At 30.4% G+C, this 26,358-nt stretch overlaps 4 protein-coding genes and 1 long non-coding RNA gene across 9 annotated transcripts in view; 3 read left to right on the forward strand and 2 right to left on the reverse strand.

Annotated features, from left to right (window-relative positions):
• Positions 1 to 962: 962 nt before the first annotated feature.
• Positions 963 to 3,842, reverse strand: LOC106670345 (aquaporin-11). Of its 2 annotated transcripts, none has more exons than XM_014400587.2 (6): positions 3,665 to 3,842; positions 2,962 to 3,151; positions 2,052 to 2,244; positions 1,836 to 1,917; positions 1,582 to 1,720; positions 963 to 1,257 (listed from the first exon to the last, which is right to left on the reverse strand). In XM_014400587.2, the coding sequence occupies exons 2-6, from the start codon at positions 3,140 to 3,142 to the stop codon at positions 1,058 to 1,060; spliced, it is 795 nt and encodes a 264-aa protein (XP_014256073.1). In that variant the 5' UTR covers positions 3,143 to 3,151; positions 3,665 to 3,842; the 3' UTR covers positions 963 to 1,057. The 2 variants fall into 2 exon arrangements, with proteins under 2 accessions (XP_014256073.1, XP_014256072.1); XM_014400586.2 differs by having other exon boundaries at positions 3,636 to 3,727.
• Positions 3,843 to 5,950: 2,108 nt separating this feature from the next.
• LOC106670349 lies at positions 5,951 to 14,687 on the reverse strand. The gene is made up of 2 exons (XR_001341061.2): positions 14,380 to 14,687; positions 5,951 to 7,029 (listed from the first exon to the last, which is right to left on the reverse strand). It is a non-coding gene; the product is annotated as an uncharacterized LOC106670349 (long non-coding RNA).
• On the forward strand, positions 7,958 to 19,468 carry LOC106670344 (clavesin-2-like). 4 transcript variants are annotated; one of them, XR_001341059.2, is made up of 7 exons: positions 7,958 to 9,298; positions 9,361 to 9,565; positions 14,786 to 14,960; positions 15,035 to 15,211; positions 17,896 to 18,024; positions 18,088 to 18,161; positions 18,220 to 19,468. XR_001341059.2 is itself a non-coding variant. In XM_024230590.1 (6 exons), the coding sequence occupies exons 1-6, from the start codon at positions 9,145 to 9,147 to the stop codon at positions 18,091 to 18,093; spliced, it is 846 nt and encodes a 281-aa protein (XP_024086358.1). In that variant the 5' UTR covers positions 7,958 to 9,144; the 3' UTR covers positions 18,094 to 19,468. The 4 variants fall into 4 exon arrangements, 2 of the variants coding, with proteins under 2 accessions (XP_024086358.1, XP_014256071.1); XR_001341060.2 differs by having other exon boundaries at positions 18,229 to 19,468; XM_024230590.1 differs by having other exon boundaries at positions 18,088 to 19,468.
• A 2,339-nt stretch (positions 19,469 to 21,807) lies between these two features.
• On the forward strand, positions 21,808 to 23,123 carry LOC106670348 (cytochrome b5 domain-containing protein 1). The gene is made up of 3 exons (XM_014400594.2): positions 21,808 to 22,223; positions 22,339 to 22,560; positions 22,875 to 23,123. Exons 1-3 carry the CDS (start codon positions 22,017 to 22,019, stop codon positions 23,097 to 23,099), a joined length of 654 nt encoding a protein of 217 aa, XP_014256080.1. The 5' UTR covers positions 21,808 to 22,016; the 3' UTR covers positions 23,100 to 23,123.
• A 380-nt stretch (positions 23,124 to 23,503) lies between these two features.
• Positions 23,504 to 26,358, forward strand: part of LOC106670337 (protein Malvolio-like) — a 28,101-nt gene continuing 25,246 nt past the window's right edge. Inside the window, exon 1 of the mRNA XM_014400558.2 lies at positions 23,504 to 23,702. Coding sequence (XP_014256044.1) covers positions 23,685 to 23,702 — 18 coding nt within the window. The 5' untranslated portion in view covers positions 23,504 to 23,684. The remainder of the gene's footprint in view (positions 23,703 to 26,358) is intronic.

Here is a 26,358-nt window from a genome sequence, read left to right on the forward strand (position 1 = left end):
CTACGTTACCAATTTACACATCAGCATAATTTCCTACCTGAGGTATTAGAAATGTTACTAGCTTACACCTCAGCATAATTGCCAACCTGAGTAGACCAATGATACCAACTTACTCCTCAGCATATTTGCCTACCTGACCATTATTACGAACTTACACCTTATCATAGTTGCCACCTGAGGTATTAGTAATGTAACCAACTTATGCCTTAGCATAGCTGCCTACTAATATTACTTTAAAACAAAAATACTCTTCAATTAAAGTGCACTGTAAACTAGTGAATCAAATGGAAAATTGCACATTCTGTACTACGCGTTCAATTTAGTGACATTCCATGGGAAACCTCCATATATTTTATTTTAATTATAATTGTGTTATTTATTTAAAAAATTTGAAAATGATATCAATGGCAATATTTAACATTGCTGAACTTTACTTTCTGAAGCCTAATTAAATTAAAGTTCAAAAACTCACTCAAACTCATTAAAAACTCATTAAAGACTGATTTTTTTTTTACTTTTTCAAAAAGTGTTGACATTTTGATCTGTCACTTAAACACATAATAAGAAATAAAAAATGCCTGAGAAAAATTTTGCAATAATTCATATTTAAATTAATTGATATGGCTCATTTTCTTAGAAGGAACATCTTCAATGGTTTAATAGAATAGGGGGTACACAAGAAAAAAAATGTGATAAATATCAATTATAAACAACAGAAAAGACTACATAATTTTTAGCATTTTTTCTCATTAATCAATCCTGATAACTTACAAAAACATTGATCATTAATAGGGTAAAAATATAAAATGCCAACCTGAAAAATCAGTGCTTTGCCTATTTTATTTTTGGTTTATATCATACAGATTTTCAAAATACTAGAAACAAAATAAAATATATATATAATTTTACATATATTTTACTTTTTATAGATTTTGAAATGGAATCAAAGAAAAACTCAGAAATTATTTTTAAATTTCTTTGTAATTTTCATTCACATGTGAAACAATTTCGATAGATATTTAAATACCTTTTTTTAATTGCATTAGAAATTTGTAGATTAAAGTTGCTTGTTGCCAACAAGTGCCTTTAATTTAGTTTTAACTGTTGGATGTTGGTACAGATAAACTGCGGTCAGTGCTCCAACAGTGGATCCAATCCAATAAACAATAAAATGTTGAGTGTTCGTATGCCCATGACACCCATATTTCAACGACGTTGCCAATGCAGGATTGAAGTAACCCCCAGAGTAATTGAATGCTAAAATTGAATAAATTGCAATCCATTTAGAACTCTTGATTTCCGCCTCTAATAACAATGCTCTGTTCAGGAGTATATTATAAGTTATGAGAACTTTTCTGTATCATACAACAAAAACCTATTTAGTTTGTACACATTTCAGTTTTATTTCACAGAATAAACAATAAACAAGGAAAACTGATATTTGTTGTTGCATTATTATTACCACAGATAATCTTACAATTAGTGGAGTAACGTAGTTGACTAATACATATTAATTTTATACATTATGTCTTATTGAAAATATACAGAGACTATTTAAAAATGCTTTTATAAATTTGTTACCTGCTACAACAAGTGATGTCCCAATAAAAGCATCAATTTCAGCACCAAATCTTGGTTCCAGCGCGGCCAAAAGTCGGCTACACATTCTGCAAATGCATGTTGCAAAGCATTCAATCAAGGCACCCAATAATGTAGATACCTTAAAAATAAAATTTTTTTTTTCCATAATAAATACGGCAATGAGTAAATTGTATAATTAAAATATTTATTAAAGACTAGTTTAACCTTAATATTATGGAGTGTCATCAATTTACCTGAAGGTCAGCTGTGCAAGCTTCATAAGCTCTTCCTCTATGATTGCTGCTTACTTCAAAGCTCCACAGGTATTGAGTGTACCTGAGAGTAAGTTTGAAATTAAATATTATCTTTTCTGAAAAAACAACATCAAACACAACCTAAGCATTCATATAGTACAACCTAATAAATGTCTAATTTTTTTTAATGAAACAAAATTATAATGAAAGAATCACTTATAAGTTAGAAGTCCTCCGGCAAGTTGGGCAGCAATTTTTAAGAGAGCACCGCCGAACCACTGCTTTCCTTCAGCCACGTCTTCAAAATGTGTGTACGGGCAGGCTGTCGCATCGCCCCAATTTTTCGACCACCATACCGTCAGCATAAATAAATAAACTGCATACATGTAAACTCCATAGTTATCAGCAACTGCAGTAATCAAATTTATTATTTTAAAACCATTGACAACAAAAAATGGCAACAAAGAAAACAGGTAATATTTATAATAGAAATAATGTTTATATATTTATAATATTGAGTAATATTTATAAGTAAAAATAAAAAAGGAAACCCTTCAATCGTTAAGCTTTTAGTGATTATCAGTTTATTATTAAAAGGCAGTTACGTGAAATTAGTTTTTTTAGCATGTGAGATTTCTCCGTTGGGTCTACGATGTGATGAACCTGTAATTTGATCAATACTGCTCAGTTTGGTTTGTCTATTCTCACTAGGCTGGTCTGTCAGATGCAATTTGGCATTTCACCATCTGTACTGGGTCAAAGATTCACACAGACCCAACACTGAAAATGCTGAAATGCTTCTGACAGACCCAGCCAGCAAGGATAAGCAGATCAAATTGATTAGTAATGACCAAATTACTTTTTAACAAGATTCTACAATTTGGAAGAGGTTATCCTCTCAAAACTTTCAGCAAATTGTTGAACTTAACTTATTCTTTCCAGTTTACACATCCATATATATATATATATATGGACAACATATCTATATATACTNTATATATATAGATACAATCATAAAGAACTCAGCAACTTGACTTCCTTGTTTTTTCAATTCATGTTTCAATTTTTTTTTCATCTGTTATAAAACCTGGTTATCAATATTATTGTTTTAAAATGATAAACTTACTTATAATAAGCTCAAAACATGATGCACAGAGTTCCCACGTTGCTATCGTTTCTTGAAATAGGAGCTTTTTAAATGCAGATTCAACTGATAGCTTTTCAACTAATTTTCTTGCCCACCATGCTATAAGGCATGAAAGGCCAATATAGCATGTAGAAACGAAGAGACCAAACAGGGTCCCCATCTCTTACGACTGGAAACATATTTTTTGTAATATTTTCAAATAAAAAAAACCAAGACTATTCTGTAAGCCGATATGGTGGGTACGCTACATTGTACCACAAAATTATTAGTGATTTATTTTATACTACTATCCAAATTTGACTTGGTTGGACCTCATAAAATAAACATTGATAAATACAAAGTTATTTCCTAAATATGAATAATCAAGCATTTTGTTCAGAAATTCATAGTGAAGTATAGTATTTTCAAAATTATTTTAAATATTAAAAAAAAATCTCTATTGGAAAAGCAAACACCTTTTCTACTTAAACACAAGTGTTTAGCAAATAACGTGTATCTTATTTTAAATCATAAAAAGTGAATGAATTAATCAAATTTCTTATGTTACATTTTACCAATATAAACAGATAATATGATTGGTTTATTTGTTTTTAAATTGTGAGCATTATATAATAAAGTACATCTTTGAGATAGTATGCTTAAGAGGCACTTACCTTTACAATAAAAAATTCCTAATACTTACACATTTAATTTCATTTAGGCAAACTCAACCCCATACTTGTTGGCACAGTATCATGAATAATTTTAGAATTCTGGCTGAATGTCTCCCAGCAGATTCACCTATTATTATATTTTTTGATGGTGGCTAATTATAATGAAAGAATGTGAACATCGTAAAGTGCAGGATGAATCTTCAATTCAAAAGTGTGAACATTTGCTTTTTTTCTTACTTACTTCTTTTATTTTGTTAAACATAGTATGTACTATATTCATTTTATGAATGCTAAATATATTTGGTTATAAATAAAATATCTATTATACTAAAAAATAACTTTATTGACTTTTAAGTAATAAGTATTATAAATATGTTAATGATCACAAAACTAACAACAAAATGCAAATAAATTAATACAATAATTAAAATTTAAATATGTTACTGCATACTATGTATAGTAATGTTATTGTTCATATTACTAAATGTAAGATATTTAACAATATATAAACATGTACTTTTTATGTTGAAAAGTTTATGGCCAAAAAATTTAAACAATTCTGAGTATAAAATAAATAAAGACAAAAGTTTTGGCCAAAGCCAGCATAAGTAAGTCCTAATCATAGTTTTACAATTTACTTTCACCTGAAAGAAATGTAAAGACAAAAATATCCAAATTATTTAAAATTGTAACAAAGTGCATATTTATTCTCCAACTATTAATCCTGAAATTCATTTTAAAAAAATTATTACAGTTTTCACAGAAAATAATAGCTAAAAAAAAAGCATTGAGCATTACTTAAAAGAGTTGGCCCTTGTAATTCCTTAGTATAAAATGTTTTGATTTATTAGATAAACTATCGTGCATTAAGATTATTTCAAATGTCACTTGATGTTTTGTCAAGATCTTGATGTTGTATACCTGGTTATTTCCTGAGAACTGCCCAATTTATAATTCAATTACAATAGTTGGTTGCTAATCTTCATTATTATAGCTATAAAATACCTCCTATTATTATTATTATTGCTACCAAGTTGAATTTTTAACATTTTCTAAATTATGTTCATGGTGCACCACCATGTAATCAAGGTGGTTCAATCATGATTCAAATGTACCTTATGCCATTGTATTTATATCATCAAAATAGTTGATTGGTACTAAATGTATTTCAAACCTTGATTACTCACTATTTAAAGTTTGGTGATAATTGGAAAATTTCAAATCAGATAATTTTTTTTTTTTTAAATCTTATCTATTGTACTAATTTACCAAAAAAAATTCCATTTAGCTGTGTTTTTGTTTTTAGAGAACAAAAATATTTGATTTGGAATTTACTCTTAGGTAGCCCTTATCTGGTTACCGCAGGGAAGAAGGGCAATGAATTAACCAATAAATTGGACAAGGAAAGTTTCATGAGGACTATGTAGCTTTTTGTGATGTACCAAACTTCCAAAAATGTGGATCTATCAGACAATGGATACTTGCAAAAAAGTTCATCAAATGACCATCGCAGAAACTAACATCAAAACTACTAATTCTAGGACAATTTACAACTAGAATAGTCTATACTGGGCACTGCAGACTCCAGAGGCTATGTATTGACCTGGAGTGGCTGAAACAAGCATGTGCAAGAAGAGACAAAGGAACATGTCCTCTGTTGGTACGCTGGGCCTGAAGAATATCTATGTGATTCCTTGACACAGCTTTGGAATCTGATAAAAAGCCCTAAGCTTAATAATGAGCTATAAACAACAATGGATAAGCTCAAGAGACCAATACTGTTCGGGATAAGCTGGTCGTAAACAGGGATCTCCTTTCTTAAATATTACTCTCAAGTATGCTCGATATTTGTGGAGATATGAAGTAAGCAGCAATCCCTAGTTTGCTTATGAAGCATACACAGCAGACTATATATGTAAATCAATGAGTGCCTTATTTATGTTATATGATAGCTAAAATAGCTTTGAGACTTTAAGTTATAGACAACTTACTAATCACTCTGAAATATACTACTTCAAAATGTGTTTTCTTGTTTTAATACTAATTTTACAACCCGAGGTTGCCCAGAGACTAACAACTTAAGAAAACAAGGCAAAATATTAGAGAATCAGTGAAAAAGATGTACAAAAAATATATGATTTTTCATTAAAAATTTAGAGCATGCTACAACCACTTCATGTTTGTCAACCCATAAATATTTCGAAATGAAAAGTTTTTGTCTGTGTTGTTTTAGTGTGCTAACCAGATACACTAAATGTAAAACTTCAAATGTGAAACATATAGCATACTTATTTTTAGGTTTAAAAAAATCAAGATTGACACTGAAATTATTTTATTGGCACATTGTTAATAAGAAAGGAAAATGTTATTAAAACACAAACAATGAAACTTTCAAGTTTGCCACATCATTCGTATATTTAACCGTACATTTGTTCAACATACCCATCCTGATGTACTAATATACTACGTTTTAAATAAAACAAGTGAAAATTCAATAAATGCAATAATATAAGTTCATATGACTTTTCATAAAAATTCAATGATTTACTACATCTTAATAAATGTAGTCCTATCTCTTTCAAGAGTAGACAGTAGATTGAAATAAAATGCCACGAGGATAAAGGAGAGCCTGTTTCATAAGTCAGTCACAATATATTTGCAAAGATAAAATTTTGTAACAAAATGTCAAGGATTTCCTTTAAAAGGTAATCAATCACTCAATACAGCACAATATCTGTTCAATTGTTAGATTACTTTTTGAGGCCTGCAGTGTGTTGAAGTTTAACAATATTTGTTGCTATTTATCAATGCTTTGGATCAAGAAAAATGTGGAAATTAATGTCCTTTCTGTTATATTTTTTTAATTTATTTACTTTGAAGGAAAGTGGAACGTTTTTTAATAAATAATGGATTCAACATGGAAAATCAATTAAATCTTACAAGGAAGGCTTGTTAATTCTGTTCATTTTTTAAAATTTTAAATATTGGTATTTTACTGTGAATTCTCGCTATTGAAGATGTTTGTCTGAGAAATTGTATTCCAAGTGAGTACTGTTTATTTATTTATTTTATTTATTTATTTATTTTAATTTTTAAAGGCATAGAACCATTAAGGGTCTGCCTTAAAGCATTTACTTATGCAGTCTCCTCACCGTGCGCGTAGAACCAGAGAGGAGGAAGCCCAGAAGGCCAGCCAAAATACAGAGGGATGAGCAGTATAAACAGCATGATGTTATTACTGAATTAATTTTATTTCGGCTCTACTGTATAGATGTGCATAGGCTGAGAACTTCCACATCCCTCAAGAGCCAGGGTTTTCTTTCTTACCCATGTGCAAAGCACCCATGCCAGATGCCCCGGCCGCCTCCCCCAGGGTAACAGAGTTCTCCGCCTACTAAAACAGCAAAGGCCACATTAATTTTCATTAAATCAGCAGCTTTAAGAAATTGAAAAAATTGCTCTATGGAAATAAATGTTTATTAAAAATCTTAAACAGTCAACTTTTGAGAATAAAAGGAAATATTTTCAATAATTTTGCTGTCCATGTAATGAAATATAAAATATCATGCATGCTTATAAACTTCCAAAAAAATAACAATGCATACTATATTATTATGTAATAAAATGTGAAAAAACAGACAAAATTGTTTATAGATGATAACAAAATTCATTGGTTGACTGAAAAATAGTAATTACTACTAATTAATGGGTCAATCGGACCTCGAACTGTAATGTATTTATAGTCAGTAATGTTAAATTTTATTCACTTTTTTTAAATAAATAAAAAGAGTTCTTTAACAGTTCTTTAATAAAATCTTTTGCAAAATGATAATTGAAAGCCTAAAACTTACCGCTGTAAACATTTCTTTTACATTTGGGCAAAAAAATTTGTCAGAAAGATGTTCATCAATTTCCCTGCAGGAAACTTCTTGCAACAATTTATTCATCTGTTTTATTCCTACGAGTTGTCAAGTCTGTATCTTCAAATCCCAGAACATCCTGCTCAATTGGGAAATCGCAAGCCGTCTTGAAGCAACCCTTCACTAATTTCTTGAATTTGAGAGGTGGAAGGATTGTCAATCCCGAATCCAGTATGGCAGAAACAATACAAAATTGTAGAAGGTTTTACACAATTCCATGCCTTTTCTAGCATTAAAATCTGGTTTGGGTATGTGGTCCTTCAATGAATCATACACTGTAAGAAATTGAAATTAAAACAGAAATTAAATATTTCTGTTAAAAACGTGTAGAGAGGTGTATTTAAAAAATCGTTGACTTTTAAATGGTTATTACATTATTATTTTTATTTAGGAAGTCATACATTGCCCTGAGGAAGGCCAAATATAGAGCCGAAAGCTTGGCAACTGTATAATACACTGTATGATTGAAGGACCACATACCCAATAACACCCCAAACCAGATTATAATCAAAGTTGGTCGATAACTGAATAACCTCAAAAATTTTCTAGCATTAAACCATTCCTAACCATATAATACTGGGATCTTTGGTCCTCTCTTATTTTTAATGTCGTTATTTGTAAAACTATTTTCTGAAATTTACTTTCAACAATCCCCTGGTCAATTACTTGTAACATCAATGTTGTGCTGGGAGGAAGAAAAAATCTAATTGCTGGGATATGCTAGGCTGTTGCCCACAAGAAGGAGGACAAAGTTTTTGGTCCCAATTTTGCAACCATTTTTCAAAAATTTCTCTGTCATCCAAACTTTAGAATTGGAATGATAGTCCCAGATGTTTTATAATTTATTTATCCGAAAAATGTTTATTTTTAGTCCCACTTTATGTTCTTATTAACTTATTCTTACATCTGGACTTTTTATAAATTAAATTCTATGAAAATGGGTCGGCAACTAACAAACTTATTCTTTTAATAAAGAAGCCTCCTAAAAACCAATGCAAAAGGCTAGAATTCCAGGTAAAAAATTCTTAGAGCTTAAGACACCACTCACACAAGCAATGAACAGGCATAAGAAATACATGATTATAAACTTGGTCTATAATTTGCTGTTTTTATTATTAAAGTTATAGCAAAACTAAAAAAATAAATCCAGCCATATTTTGTGTGGATTAGTGTGTAAAATTGGAATGTTTTGATATTTTGCAATTTAAGATCAACTTTAATTTTTTTTAAATAAGCAAGGAAAGCTTATTTGTAGTTATCAAATAATTTGTTGGGTGTCTAAATTAAGATGTATATTTAAAAAAAAAAAAAAGCAAACACTCATGAATTGTTTCTACATCCCCTCTCTGTCATGTCTGTGGTTTAGAAGTGGCGCACTACGACCACAGTCCAGTGATCATTCATGTAGACATGCCAGCACATGGGAACTTCTATGATGGGGTCTACCTCCTTTCGGGTTTCTCCGATTTTTGACATTACTGTTATGTTGTCGGCCCTCTTGTCTCATGCTCGCTGCGTTCGGGCATTTAAAATTGGTTCAATGTCATGAATTATTGTTGGCACCCGGTGGTGATTTCCAGTAGGAAGAAATGGAAGAATTTTCAAGCAGCGTGTACGGCCTGAAGGGGACGATCCATAAGCACGACATGGAAATCGGCTCCAATCCGTCACTGCCGAAAATCTTGAGCAAAGACGAAGCTTTGAAGACTTTGAAGTCGATCGTAGAAAGCGGTGAAAACAAAGGTAACTCCTCTTCAACACTGCAGAAAATTATTAAAATAATCATTTTTGACATAACGTTTTAGATATAACTCGGAAGGATGACGACTTCCTACTGAGGTTCCTTCACGCTAGAAAATTGAACGTTGAGGAGAGCTACCAGTTGCTGTCAAATTACTTTTCCTACAGGAAAAGAAACAGAGAGCTTTTTGATAACATTTCAAAGGAAGACCCTTTAATAAAGCAAGCCCTTTATGACGGATTCCCAGGTGTCTTATCTAACAGGGACAGGTAATGATCATGAGCTACTATTACCATTTTGTTTAATCATTACAATTAATCATGAGTTCATTTGATGTCAATCCTTTATCATACATTTATTTAGACATGCTTCAGCTCTTATAAATCAAGCAAGATACAAATATTGATAGATTTCCTGTACTAGAATCTAAAGTGTGATAAATCTACAGCTTGTTCATTTTCTGTCATTTCGGTCTACCTAACCGCTGCCTTTTAGTGGTGGGCTAATGAGGATAGGAAAATCAAAATGACCAAAAATTACCAAACTTTAGGTAAAAACAGTTAATTTGGATACTATACCTGTCTTGTACTAATTAAAAACTGATTTACCTTGACAGTCAAAATTAGTTGACTAATTAACTTCAATCAATACTTACTGAGACTAAGTTATAGGGTGATTCATTACTTGTACGACAAAGTTCATCAGGTGTTTCTACACCTCAAATGCAACAAAAAAAGTTCGTGTGAACCATGGTCCGATTCTCAACTTATTAAGAGTATGCAACATTTTTTTTGTTTTATTAATCCATTTATGTTTAATGGTCATAATTGACCATATTATTTCAATTAATTATTCTTTTTATAAAAGGTCTTGGTTTAGATGAAAAAGTTGATGTTACGAGCAGGATTTGAACCCACAATTTTTTTCTCAGCTATACGTTTTTCATAATAAATTTACTCGTAGCTCTTGGACTATTCATTTTTGGGGAAATTAGAAAAAATGAAAAGAGCATTAAATTTCTTTTAAAAAGGAACCTTTTGTAGAACTTTCAATTTAATTTTGGGTTAAAAGAACTGCTGAATTTACAAGTTTAAAAAAATTTCATTTGCACCTCAGAAAAATTCACGGCAGAGCTTGGCAAATTTCATAACAACTTATCCATTTAATAAACTTATTAGAGCTACCCTTATCGTTAATTACATCAGACCAAAATGCAGAAATGTTATGTTAAATAGGAAAAAAGTAGTGACGAAAAAGGATGATGGGGGGTTTAAACTAGTAATTCAACTTTTTGACCAAGCAAAATTTATTTTCCAACTGTAACTTAATAAAAAAGCACAAAAAGAAAGAAAAATTAAACAAAACATATAAAACAGGGACAATAAACAACAAATAACCAAAACAGTAAATTTGGACAAAATATGTACACTGAACACAGAATACAGAGCAAAACAGAAGTTGTAAAACATAACTTTAACCTAATAAAAAAGCACGCACAAAAATATTCAACATAACTTTTGTGCTTTAGTTGTTCACTATGGTTTATTGCTTATTGGTGTTTTGTTTGATTTTTATGTTGAATTTTTCTTTCTTGAATTTGCATTTTCCCATAGGAAAAACAATGCATCACCTGCTTAAATGGATTCTGGTGTTTTAACTTAACTTGGACTCTAATTAAAACACTGAAAGAATTTAATTCTAATTTTGCAATATAAAATTATTAATAAATGAATTCCACCAAACAATTCCTAGTATCCTTTTTACCATACCATCTACCAAACAAACAAAAATCATTCCATATTTAAATAAATTGGTAAGGTACAAAATCCGCTGATAAAAAATAAAAAATGTATAGGTATTTTTCTCAATGAAAACATAAATAAAAACATTGGTAAAGTTTGTAAAAACAAAGAAAAAAAGAAGTTTTATGATATTATACATATGAACTTAAAAGTCAAATTTGATGTTTGAAGGCATTCCGTTCGGCCACTATGCAGTACCCCTTCAAATTCCAGGTGGATATTTTTCAACTGCAATCAGATAATTATCGCAACATGTTTGTACACAATGCTGTAAATTGTTAATAAACAGATGTGTTTTATTGACATTGAATTGTAACTTTGGATTACATCATGATTGTATTACAGTATTGCATCATGAATGTATGGAAATATTCAAAACGTTTATTTTCCGCTAATTATAGACCATCATCAAGTTAGTCGAGATACATATTTTGACACAAAGCTATTGAAACTCATGGTACATCCTTCAGTGACCACCTTGTTCACCAGACCTCGCACTTCTAAACTTTTTTCTGTAAGGCTGGCCATATCAAGTTCAAAATTTACATCTATCTTCCGGCTTTTAAAACATAAACCAATTACAGCTTTACATTACTTCACAAACTTTTTGTGATAATCACCCCAGTACAACTGAGATTTGTATGACTGATTAAGCTACTGAGTTGTGGCAGAAGGGGATGTCTTTGAACACGATGTTTGACTTCAAGTTCACTCATAACAATACATTTATTTACGCACATTTTCATTTCTCATCAGTGGATTGTTTACCAAGAAATTTGTTTTATTTATTTATTTTTTAATTGCTCCAGAGTCCATTTAAGTAGGTATGCATAGTTTTTCCTATGGTTCATCGATAAATGCACCACCCTGAGCCAAACTATCCGCTAGAGAAAGCATTCTCAGTGCTATCTTGTGGACCATTTATACTTTTGACAAAGCTATTTATCCGTAAACTGCCTTTACCACCTACCTAGACAATACTGCAATTCAATCCAAACAAGTTCCAACAACCATGAATGATGTTTGTATGTATGTAAGAATACATTAATATCAAAGAATTGTCAAACAATTAGAAGACAACACTAAGTGATTAAAAAAACATTTCCATTTGAAAATAATCTTCTATAACATCAGCATGGAGCTATCCACTCAAGTTACTACAACAATAAATAGTAACAGACAGCAGGTTTATGTAGAACTTTAAGAGACTGTAGACTGCAACTTAAAGAAAGACTGCCAGGACCAAAAAACCCTACTAATTAGTTTAAAACTTCATTTCAAGTGAAGTTTAGCCATCCCCAGCATATTCAATCTTTTTAATCTGTCCTCAGAAAGCTAGTGAAAGCTATCTACAAAATCTTTTCCTACTTCTTAAAGTTATATTATGACCTTTCAAAACTACTACTGTGCACTTTCTTATTCCAAACTCTCCACAACTCTTCAACGGCTGCCACCTCCTCTTCCCCTTAACACCTCATATTAGTGCCAGTGTTGGCTGGTTTCTCACATATTTCCTTTGGGGTAACTGAGTGAAAATAACAATAATGTACATATTTGTAGTATGTTTAATTATGTACAGGATAAAAATGAAAAGAAATCAATTATAAAAACTAAATGAATGACGTGTGAACAAAACTTTAGTGATAATAATGGAAATTAAGTCGACAGCTAGTCAGACAAGGACGCGAAAAGGACATGATAATAAATTAGATAATTTTTAGACAGCCTTTTTGCCTTTGATTAAAACACTGTAATTTACATACATGACACACAAAAGAGAAAGAGAGAGTGAGTGGGAATGGAAAAAAAAAGTGAAAATGGCTATTGCTATAAATGTGTTGAACATTCAGATCCACTATAGAACTTTTTTTTATATTTTTTTTAATAAGGAATAGAAATATATTTTTAATAGTCAAGTTTAGATTTGTAAAATGGATTTTTGGATTATTTTCTCTAGTAATATTAATGTCAAACTATATAAATTAACAAATAAATTTAAACATTTACTTGACAATATCTCTTAGTGTTGATGCATTAATAGAATTAATGATTTTATTATGGAAAATATGGTGTCCCCAGGTTTTGATTTGCTAAAATTCACCACCTTGAGCTTTACAGATTCCAAAGAACTTGATATATGTGAAGAATGAGTTCTTGAATTGTAGTGTATCACATTTTACTCTATTTTTTATATAAATATTTGAATTCAGTAAATTGTTATACAAATATATACTTTTGAAATTACACGTGGAATGTTTGTACATCTTCACCCAGTTCTATGCACTATTAAAGTTGGTGAATTAGATCCAGTTTTTAATTCAGATTCGATAAAATAAACAGTGGGGTTTTTACACACTTCAAAGCTTCTCAAGTGATAATTCATGAGGCACTTCTACAGCTCTTGGGAACTATTTCAGTATCACAAGTGGTAGTTTACAGTAGCGTGGGAAACTTAACCAACAAGTTGTAATTTTTTAAAACCCAGCAACCACAACTGATTAATTAATCATTTTCCTGTCATGGGGAACATTCAGTATGTGTAAAAATGTCACAAACTGTATTTTTACCATAATAGAATGGAATAAATAAATTTAAACTTGATGTGAATCAAACGAATCCTAGACATATCACGCTATCTTGTAATTGATCATTTTACTACTTCTAACGGACATTTATTCATTTCACCAATGCCAACATTTTTGTTTGCTTATTGATACAGCCAAGATAGGAAGAATGTTGGGTACATTGGATTTTTGGCAATTCTTGTCAAATTTCCATCTTTATCTTGTATGTTTTTGTTCTCCTTTTCTCCACCTAGTTCTGCGATGTTAGACAGAAATACTAATAACATTGAACAAAATTAGGTAAAAAGATGCAATCAGTGATTTTATAATTTTATATATTGAGGTATCCTTCTTGATTCAATTTTTCGCATGTCATACTATCTATCTCTACTGTAGATCAATTGTGAAAAAAAACTAATTAGTGGTTTAGCAAGTAAACAAAAATTATTTCTAGAAAATATATTAAAAAATTTAAGAGAGCAATCAATTATAGAATCAAAGATTAAAATTTGTTAGTTATCTTAAGCCATTTAAAATCCGCACAGCAAATTCAACTCTTTTAAATTATTATTATTATTATTTTATTTATTTAGTTGTTTTTTTGTTTTTGTTTTTTGTGATTAACTTTGTTTTGTCCTGTCAGCATAAGTTTAATTGTTGTTGTTCTGCATAAGTTTAATTTCTATGTGATTTGCAGGTTTTCATTTTTGTTCTTACCTTGTTTCCTTGATAGCATTTTATCCTTCCTCCTCAGACAAAACTTTCGCTTAAAATGTAATTAATGTTTCTTATCAAAAAGAGGAAGTAAACATTCTAATAAGAGTGGTAGTGGGAGCAAATGCAAACAAGAATAAAATGAAAGATCAAGATAACCTTGGAGAGAAGAATTAGATTACATTTTTGTTCCATCCTTAGGAGAGAAAATTTTTTAAAAAAATATTTTTGGTAATAAAGCAATGTAGCATTACCCTTTAGTTGTTAGTAAGATTTACTGAATTTTAAATAAAAGTAAACATTTTCATTTAGATTAGGTAACAGATTTTATTTTGTAAAACATATTGAATGTTCTTTCATAACATAATCTAAGGATTATGATACATGATTTTTTTTTCTTTTTTTTTAGGCGTGGGCGATGTGTTCTTGTTTTCTTTTGTAACAATTGGGATCAAGAGAACTATCCATTAGACGTTATCTACCGCTCAATCCTGTTATCGCTTGAAATTTTAATTGTCGATATAGAAAACCAACTGAATGGTTTTGTCATTATAGTCGACTGGACTAACATGTCTTTCCGACAAGTAAGCAATTTATCATTAAGTCTTTTATGATCTTTTATGATATTTACACACTTGTAAATGCAATATAAAAAAAGTTTTATTTGTTAAAGATTACAAATCTCACGCCAAAGACATTAAAGCTAATGATAGAAGGATTGCAAGACTGCTTCCCGGCTAAATTTAAAGGAATTCATTTTATTAACCAACCTTGGTATGTTGAACCAATAATAGCCATTATCAGAGCTTTTCTTAAGGAGAAAACGAAGAAAAAGGTAAGCAAGAAAATTTTGTTTCATTCTAATTTAGAATAGGGTGACTGTTTCAATGGTTTAAATTAAATATATTTTTACTTGAAATAAATTATTTTCAATTAATAAAATAAAATTAAAAAAAAAATAACTATTGGGTTGTCCGGAAAATAATGCAGGATTTTAAGTTTTCATTAAAAAAAATCTATATAAAATATTCTGTTTACGTTTACAGGATTACTCATTTGTATGAATGTCAACACTTATTAATCCTCTTCCAAATGATATTGTTTGTTTACCTCTGTAGCATTCCGCTACTTGGAAATAATTCAGTCATCCTTATAATGTCAAAGCGAGAATTTCGTACGATTTTCTTTTACGAGTTTAAACTCGGCCGAAGCGGAGCCCAAACGGCTAGAAACATTAACCAAGTCTGGGGCGAGGGTTGTGTTAATGAGTGCACTGTGCAAAGGTGGTTTAAAAAATTTCGGGAGGGAGATTTCAGCCTTGAAGATGAAGAAGGTCGTGGAAGGCCTTCCTCTCTTAATGATGATGTTCTGCGATCAGTGGTGGAAGAAAACCCCAAAACAACTGTTCGAGAACTTGCAGAGCAACTCAAAGTCAGTAAAACGACCGTCGCTGACCACCTCAAGGCGATTGGAAAAGTGAAAAAACTCGAAAATTGGGTTCCACACTCATTAAACGATCGCCAAAAAAATCAGCGCTTTGATGTTTGTGCATCACTTCTTTGTCGAAACAAAAATGACCCATTTCTGGCCAGAATTGTTACATGTGACGAAAAGTGGATTCTCTACGATAACACTAGACGTTCTGGACAGTGGCTCGACAAAGGAGAAGCTCCAATACATTTTCCAAAGCCCCCAACTCATCAAAAAAAGGTAATGGTTACGGTATGGTGGGCTTCATTTGGTTTAATACACTACAGCTTCTTAAATCCTGGCGAAACCATCAATGCTGAATCATACTGTAACCAAATTAATACCATGCATCAGAAATTGGCAGTAATGAAGCCCTCTTTGGTCAATCGGAAAGGGCCCATTTTGTTGCATGACAACGCTCGACCACATGTGTCACGTGTAACGTCACAAAAATTATTGGAGCTTGGCTATGAAACTTTGCCTCACCCACCCTACTCTCCGGACCTCTCGCCTACTGACTACCATTTTTTTAGACACCTGGACCACTACTTACAACACATAATATTCAAAAATCAAACGGAACTGGAAAATGCATTTATTGACTTTATCAATTCTAAAAATTCTGAATTCTACTCAGACGGAATTAATAAGTTACCAACACGTTGGGAGAAATGTATTGAGAGTATGGGAAATTATTTTGATTAAAGAACATTGCTTTAAAGTAACTAGTTTCTTTTTTTTTGTTTAATACCAAAATCCTGCATTATTTTCCGGACAACCCAATATATGGTTGTGGAGACGGCTGATGGCTGATTAGTTAGGGCATCTGACTGATATATAAATAAATTATTTTCAATTATGGAAATATAATTTGTTGGATTCGTGAGGAGTGGTCAAGAATGAGGTAGTTTAGAAAAATATCTTTTTAACTTATTTGCTGACATTTCGACCTTTATTCGAGCCATCTTCAGGGCCGGGGCGAAATACAAAACATGTTGATTGGAAAAAATACAATACAGATGTAAATATAAATTTTGAACCGAGTAGTTCATCCTCACATAAAGTGCTGTGCTATTCTTGTGGTGTCTTATTGGTGTGGTGTGAAATTGTTCTGAAATGTGAATTTATATTCTGCGGTTTTATACGATTGTGATAGGATGGGGGACGTGGTAAATCTGGTAAATTTTCTTTGATTAAATCCTATGGAAATATAATTTTTTTTAAAATATATAAATATATATATTTTTTTTTAATTATATTTCCGTAGGATTTAATCAAAGAAAATTTACCAGATTTACCGCGTTTTATATATATATGGTTAATGCTGAGTGGTTAAGGCATCTGACTTGTGTTTAAATAATTATTTTCAATTATGGAAATATAATTTTAAAAAAATAAAAATATGGTTAAGGGGATGGATGGCATGTCTGAGTGGTTAAGACATTGTGTTTAAATAAATTATTTTCAATTAAGAAAACAATTTTTTCAATCATGTAAATATACTTAAAAAATAACTACACAGAAAGCTCGTTTAGTCTATTCTTCCCTTCAAATTTACAGTTTTAATAGCGGTGTTGAAATACATTAGACATGTGTTTGAGGGTTCTGTCCAAGGGGCCCCAGGAGCCAAGAAAAATATTTTAGGTTTAAACATGACCAAAAATAGCATTCACAAAGCTGCCTCTGCCATTTTATTTCCTAAAAAACCCCTATACATGTGTCTAATACTTTTTGATGTACCACATCCTTTAAAATAGCATTCAAATTGATTGAGAGAGTTGTGAGCAGAGGCAGCTTATGAATGCAATTTTCGTATACCAAAAAAAATTTTTGTCTCCTGGGGCCCTCAAACATATGTCTAATATTTTTTGGCCTAGTATCACTAAAAGTCATTGAAATCGGTGATCCCACAACTATAGCCTCTCCTGTTAGTATTATCCCAATATCATACATTGCTGTTCATTTTCATTAGGGTAATACTGAAATAAACTGAGCATAAATTTTTGTTAAGAACATTGATAAAGAAGTTGTACTTTTCTTTTATTTTAGATTTTTGTTCATGGCAACAACATGAGTACCTTACATGAGCATGTAAACATAAACATTCTTCCTGCTGAATTGGGCGGAGAAGGTCCACCACACAGTCCTACCAATTGGGCGAATTACGTGGTTGAATCGGTATTTTTTTTCTCATATTTTGCTATCTATTACTATCGTACATCAATACCATTTTTTTTACAGAAATGATGCTGTGTCGTCCATAATTATAAAGATTTAAATTTATTCATTATAAGCAGAATTTGTTCATAAGAATAGTGAGTTAAACTGAGTCATTTTTAACTCGGTGAAATGTTAAAGATTTTTTATAATTAGCTATTGCAGTTTGGTTGGAGCACTGTCCAAAACCTATAATAAGAATGAAGAACTGACTTCATAGTTTCGCAGGTTTTTATAATACTCATACTATATGTTTAATTATGGTGTTGTAATGAAAATTGAACCTTGATTTAATGTGATATTTTAATCATTAAAAGCTCATCGTGTAGAGACAAATTGCCCTTTGGTTACAAATAACTATTTTATGAAATAATTAAAAAGGGGTGAATTTGTTAGCTCTCAAAGTATTTGTTATAAGCTCATTTATAATAATTGCCACATTATTTAAACCGTCTTGACAGCGTTTGACGCTTTCGTTGTTTTGTAATTTAGTATTTTAATAATGATGTTACAAAATATTTCATCGAGGAAAATTATTGTTCAGTCCATCTAAATCAAAAAGTACAAATTTGGGACTATAAAATAGCTCATCCCATTATGCAGTAAAGATACTTGAAATGTTTAGAAAATTCATAAATTATTTTGTTGGCAGATATGTTAGTTGTGTATGCTTTTTGTCAAATTTCATATCAAAAATTATAGGATGAACTCTATTGAAAGAAGTGAATAAAAATATAAATTTATCCACCTCTATCTCTCCCATTGTAATTTCATTATTATTATTTTTACTGCATGTCTCATTTGTCAAGCAAAGCATATTACTGCCATTTTGAGATTAACATATGTAAAAAACAGACTGACTATTTTCAGCATAAACTATTGGGTATAAACAAACTTTTAAAAAATTGTACCTTTTGTTTAAATATTCTTACACACATTTTTATTTATGATCCAATTAAGCTCTTGGAAAATTATGAAATCTTGATACTATGTACATCTTCCCTTGTCTTATTTTTCGTATTGTCACTATTGTGCTATATTTGACAATTTTTAAGGCCAAATAGTTTAAACATATAAAGACTACTTAAAAAAAAAACTAATCTTATAAATTGTTTTGAAAAGATACCATCTTCCTCCTCAGTATTTGAGATTTTTTTTAAATTTGCAACATAGTTTGTAGCAGAAATGCCATTCAATATAAGTGTATTAAATATACTTTCTATATTAAGTAAGTTATTGTAAAAAATATTCCTCTTATTTATTATAAATATTTGTGATGCAAGTTAATGTGTAGTGAAAGTAGTGCCTGTTTGTTTTCAAGTGCAGTAGTTTAAACATTAATTTCTTACTATATTTTGATTAATATATGTCATTAAGAGTAATAAGACAAACAGTTTAACTATTTAAAAAAAAAAAAAAAAAAACTATTCCTCTTATTATTGATTTAATGTCTGTGATCTTTCTATTGTGATAAAACAAAAATATTTTACTATAATAATTATTGTAATTATAATAGTGAATAATTCCTAAAATCTAAATTTAAAAGCATATAGATCCAAATTATTTTCGCCTTTATACCTAGTGTGTAAATAAATCATAATTTTTAATACAAAAAGGACGGTTGCATTTCAAAAATAAAAGTACACTTAGCAATTAATTTTGGTATGAATTTATTTAATGTATTTTAACACGTCACAGAATATTTTAAAATGTCATTTTGGGCTTGAAGTTCTATCATTAGCAATAAATATATGTGGCTGAAGTAAGTTTTTGTATTTTATTTAAAATTGTGAAATTAAGAGAATTGAGGTAACCAATTTTAGAGGTTTAATTTTTTAAACAAGCTGTTATTAAACATGAAATATGTTTGTTTTTTAAAGTTTGGTTGATTTGTATTATTTTGGTATAACCTCTATTGTTTTTGTTCATGCCCAAAATAAATTTTGTGGCAGCATAAGTCTGTGTAAGAATGTTATATGAAATAAATTACAAATTTTCTGTAATTATTATTCGAATGTTCCAAGTTTTATTTTAACTTCTTTTGGTGGGGCGTCGGTGGCCGCAATGGTTTAGGCGTTGACACGGCGCTCATCACTGTAAGGTAAAGGTCTCGGGTTCGAATCCAGCGGCCCTGCATTCGAATCCGGCATACTTACAAATGGGCTTTTTTTCAAAAACACCGGCACCCCGAGGGTTGATATAACCTCTGCTGTTGCGAACCCTCGTTAAAAAAAAAACTTGTTTTGGTTATTTGGGTATCATGTAAAGTAAAAGTTGTAAGCACAGTATTAGTAACAATTGTTATTGTCGAATGCATTTATCATAATTTTAAATGTGGTCATTAGGTAAGTAAGGCTAAAAGCATGTGCCTCTTGTATGCATTGTATATAATGAAATAAATTATATTATTTATACAGCAAAAAGGTTTTTTTTCCACTCTACATAATTATATAAACGATATCCTGTGAACAGACGTCACATTTTATATCTCAATTGGGACTAAAAAGACCCTATTGTCCATAGTACAATTATTAATTTTTTTTGAAAATTTCTTCTTTTATGGTACTTCAACCTTTCATAACTTTTTCCCCATAAAGCCCCTGTATCTCATAAAATTTAATTTCATCAATGAAGAGAGTATTAAAAATCCAGTAAGATTAATTGGTTTATTTATTTTATTTTTATTATTTAGATTATTTGTTTGTTGTTATTTAAAGCAAATAAAGCACAAAATAAGTTAGAACATAAACTTTTACGATTTTCAAAGTTCTTGTCTAAAGTATGACTTTACTTTCTTAGCCCTGTAAATACTGACCGATATAGCTACTAATGAGCTTTAAACACATGTGCTTAATTTTTCAAAATTAACATTTAATTGCTAAAAACTTAATATTTGTGTAACAAGTTGTTTAAAAAAGTATACGTTAAGATGTTGAAACTTCTATTTTAAAAAAAGATGTACAAAGTTGAACATAAGAAAAAAAACAAGTTCAGATTATGAGATGTGGTCTGGTCGTAGGTTTAGAAAAACATTTTCTTTGTCGTGCCAACGTTTTGGTCTTTATTGAGATCATCTTCAGGGCCTGGGATTTATAAACATTGTTTAAATTGTACAAATGCATGTAGGATGTAAAAAAATGAATTTCTATCATTGTATAAATGATGATCTCAATAAATATTGAAATGGCACGATAAAGAAAATGTTTTTTTAAACCTACGACACACCAGACACACCGCATTTCACAATCCCCAAATAAACAATATGTAATAGTAAAAATTTATATTAAAAAGTTGTAGGCACAATAAATCAGGATCACAAAGGATCAGTTTTTTGTTTGATAGTTATCAGGATTTAAACATTACTTTCATTTTATGATATGTATCTGCATGCCCAACATTCTTATGTTAACAACCTGGTATAAGCACTATCAGCCTTAAGAACCAAGTTCCTTGAATGTAATTATAAGCGATTTTTACTGTAATAGTTAATTCATTTTATTAGTTAATATTGCATTGTTACTTGTAAAATTGTTTGTTTATCTTATAATTATTGTAGGTATTGACTTTGTTATTATTTGTTCAACTAATATAAATAACCCACCATAAATTGAATTTTTCTATCTAATCTGGATGAGACTTTTTTCCATCAAGTAGGTAGAAAATCACTCCAATTTATTGTAAATAATGTGTTATGCAAGAATTTGTCATTTAGACTTATCAGGTAATCTATTACTATACTATGTAAGGTGTAAAGTAAGAGTTTTTCTACATTATTATTATTTTGACAATACCCATCTTAAAACAATGTACTAAATCATTTGTATTCCTTAATACATATGTTATAATATGATTTTATAACCATCCTTCAAAATAAATAGAGAATGTTTTAAACCTTATAGATCTTTACTTAAATTGTTAAGTTTGTCAGTCATTGGAGGTGATAACTGTTAGATATGGGAAAGAAAGACTGGAGAACAACGTATTTAAAGCCATCAGAAGTTGTCCTACATTATCGGCCTGATGATTGTTGGGTGTCTCTCCTCGGGGTCGTTAAGGATTTAACGCCATTAATTCAAGAATACCGCAACACATCTCTCATAAAACCGTTGCTCGCCGAAGCGGGGAAAGATATAAGCCACTGGTTTAAAGAGGATGGAGACGTATGTAACACATCAGCAAAATCTTCTCAATGGATTTAAGTTAGATATTGATATAGTTGTGTAAACAGCACTTTTTTTTAAAGACTAATTAACACTGGTTTTAAAAAATTTCTAGATTCAGACGTTCGTCCATCCGGTAACAGGTGCTATCATGCCATATCTCCCTCATGGAAAAATACCGCACGCTGAACAGTCCGATTTCCCAGATCCAGACTGGATGCCATCACCTCAGTCGCCTTGGTGGAAGGATGAAAAATACAACGTGGGAAAACTGTCAAAAAATATTCGTCCCATAAGAATTCTTAACATTTTAACCCAAAAAGAGATTATGCTCAATGCAAGTATAGCTTACTAGGTTCATAAGTCAAATATTTTAATATTTTTATAATAAATTCTCGATAGAAGTTAAGCATGTCTGGAAATATATTTTTTTTTAATTTAGGATTTTTTATTAGGCGCTTAGGCGCATAAGAACTTATACTTTAAAATTACCTCTATCTATACATTTTAGTTCATTTAGTCTGTTGCTGATCTTTAAAATTAAAAGTTTTTTTAAAATTTTTTTTTTAACATAGTGCATTTCACTTTTGTAATGATGTTTCAATTTTGTTATATTTAATAATATAATAATAATTAATAATAAACCTTCAGGTTTGTGGAGAAGAGACAATAGAACAAATAAGGGATCGGTATTTGCCTTTTAACTCAAATGCCAAAAGTTACACTTGGAAATATTACAAAAAGAAATTGGCGATGAATAAGACTCTGGAAGAAAATGGCATTAAAGATGAAAAGCAAAGATTTCGCTTTCTCGGGCTTCCAGAAGATCTTCATACGCCTTGTCTCATGCTGTATTATGACGATGATTATGAATAAAATTACAATGGATTTGAATTAGAATTTTTGAACAATTATTTAATAACCAGTTGCCCATTGAAGTGAGGGAAAACGTTTTATGCACTAAAATATATCTCTTCAAACATCTAGAGGTATTTTATGGGGACAATGTTAAAAAAAAAAATTTTTTCTGCAAAAGCTGACTAAACTTCAAACAATGAATGTGAATAATACAATAACTTGCAATTGTATTTTAATAACAGACAGTCAGTTTTGTAAGTATAAAACAAATAACCATCCATAAAATAAATAATTGTAGTTTCTAGTGACAGATAATTAATACAGTTTTAATTAAAAAACAAAAAAACTTAAGCAGTAAATACCATTCTCGGTTCTAGGTAACCTAAGACTACCTTTCTAACAAATATGTAGGTCATGGTTACCAATGTGTGTCAATACGTTTTGCTGAGTTGTTATAAGTGACCTTTTAAACAGTACAAGGCCTATTACTGTACAATACAGATTACAGAGTGATGAATTTTAAGTTAAATTTGTCTCATTATGGTTGGACATATGGTAGTGTCATCCACAATAGATCTGTTTAGATCATTGTAGAGGTTTTTTATGGTCCTATACAATAAGGTAATTTATTTATTTATGGATCGAAATCCACTATAAAAAGACATTTTACAATAACAAAAAATAATAATATACAAAATAATATATGCAAAAAATACAAATAATATATACAAATAGAATAAAGACGTATATACATGGTAATATTATAAATGGTAAATATAAACCATACAATTATAAATATAAAAATGCAATTAAAGAATAAATACTGAACAACAAAAATGAAAGATATAATTATTAACCAAAGTAAGGCAAAGGAAACAAAATAAAGCTGAAAGACAATTGAAACTACAATATTTAGGAACATATTTAATGAAAATAAAGCTCTTTACAGATATATAATAAGACTAGAGTGCCAAATTTAGGTGAATCAGTAAATGAAATAAATTGTAATAAACTTTTAACAGTATGAAATATAAAAGCATTTAAAAAATATAAACTGGTAAGAAAATTCAATTAGAGTAGGGTTGTAGGATATGGTTTTACACAGATTGCACAGAACTTTTGAAGAAGTCAATGCTATTGCAGATGTTGTTACTCTTGATCATCATTCGATGTAGAGGAGAAGAGAGCATGTAGTTAGAGCTTCGGAATTCAATATAAAATAGTTTGTAGGTTTTGAGAGACTGTGAAGGGACGTGTAGCTGTAGAGGAGAGAGACTATCAATGAGATTGTTTAATAATTTAAATACAAAAACAATATCAAAGAGTCCCATCTTAGTGCCAGTTCGAAAAGTTTAAATTCAGAGCGGATTCCAGGATAGGCTGAGTTCGGAGGAAGATTGAGTTTATAAAAAAGCTTTGTTTTTATTTGTTTTGTACAGATTGAATAATTTTTTGATAATTTAGATAGTATGGGTTCCAAACAGGTGTAGCGTATTCTAGTATGGGTTGTACAAAAGCTTTATAAAGATGGACAAAACATAGAGGATTTTTAAATTCATAGGTGTACCAGGTGATGAAACCTAGCATCTTCATAGATCTATTTTTTATTGAAGAGATATGTTCTTTAAACATGAGCTTTTGATCAAAAAGTACACCAGGATCCTTTACGACCTCAACTCCCGTTAAAAGAGAATCATGGAGAGTTAGTGATAAAGAAAAAGTTGTTTCTTATGAGAGAATGCAATTGTGTAGCATTTGAAGACATTGAGAGCAAGTTTGTTATTAGAGCACCAGGTTAGCACATTATTGATAGAATTTTGTAAATGAAAGCAACCAGAAGGAGAAGTAATTTTGAAATAGATTTTCAGATCGTCAGCAAATAATAAAAATTGAGCAGAAGGGAGAGCAAAATAAATAAGAGAGATTAATAAATAAGAGAAACAAAACCGGTCTGAGATGAGACCCTTGCAGGACCCCAAGGAAGCTGCAAATGGACACGATTTAAATGATTTTACTTTGATTATTTGTTTTCTGTCGGAGAGAAAGCTGGATAACCAATTCATAAAAGTTCTGGTGAAGCCATAATCTATTAGTTTCCTTAACAGTACTGTGGGATTTACTTTATCAATAGCTTTAGAGAAATCAGTATACACTGAGTCTACTTGGTGTCCAGAGTTTATTGCATCTAAGATTTAATTTTGAAATATGAGCAGGTTAGTAACAGTTGAGCTATTGGAGCAGAAACCATGTTGCTGATGTATAATAAAAGATTTTATGTCGTTTTTAAGTTTATTACAAATAATGGAATCAAATATCTTGGAGAACATGGATTGAATAGATATTGGTCTGTATTTAGAAACATTAGATCTATCGCTGGCTTTATGTAGAGGAATGACAAAAGTGCATTTCCAAGCAGGAAAATGCCTGTTTTTAACGACTGGTTTAGAATATAGTGTAGAGGAGCTGCAGAACAACGTTTAACTAATATGTGGGCTATGGAATCAGGACCAGAAGACTTTTTTACATTGAGTAATGAGATGGAGTTTAGTATTTCATCGTATGAGATGTAGTAATTAGTGTTAGTGTGAGAAGATGGCATAAGGAGAGAAGTTGTTTCAGGTAGGGAAGTGGGGAGATCAGAACTGAGGTCATAGACTTGAGAGAAATATTTAGCAAAGAGATTAGCAAAGCCATGGCCAATAGACAAAGATTCATTTCCTAAATCCATGATAGAGGCCTTAGAAATGTTGACAGAATTCACATAATTCCCAAACTTTTTAGTATTAGATTGGATTGAGTTTTCTGTATCAGAAAGATAATTCTTATAGCAGATATTCGACGGTGTTTTACAATGAACTCTAAGAGATGAAAATTTTGAGTAATAATGATTATCAAGAGTACAATGAACAATACATCTTTTTTGCTTGATTTTTTTCAATAAGTTCTGGGCAAAACCATTTTGGATATGAGTAATTATTGCCAGTTTTGGTTTTGGGGACATACATTTCTACAGCTATTGAAAGAAATTGATAAAGATAATTTAAATACTCATTTACATCTGTAATACTAAATTAATATCCCAACGGAGGTGGGAAAGATAATTTTGCATCGCACATAGTCACCCTTGAAAAAATTGTATTCAAAATTAGAGAATTTTAGGAAATATTTACTAAGTTTATAAGATAAATAAATATTTAAGGAAGGATGAAAATCGTCTTCATTAACAAGACTAGTCAAAGACTTATGAACTATGGGTTGAAAACGTTGTTAAATATGA

Source organism: Cimex lectularius, unplaced genomic scaffold (genome assembly GCF_000648675.2).
Source record: "Cimex lectularius strain Harlan isolate CLEC.00 unplaced genomic scaffold, Clec_2.1 scaffold69, whole genome shotgun sequence".
Classification (NCBI taxonomy): domain Eukaryota; kingdom Metazoa; phylum Arthropoda; class Insecta; order Hemiptera; family Cimicidae; genus Cimex; species Cimex lectularius.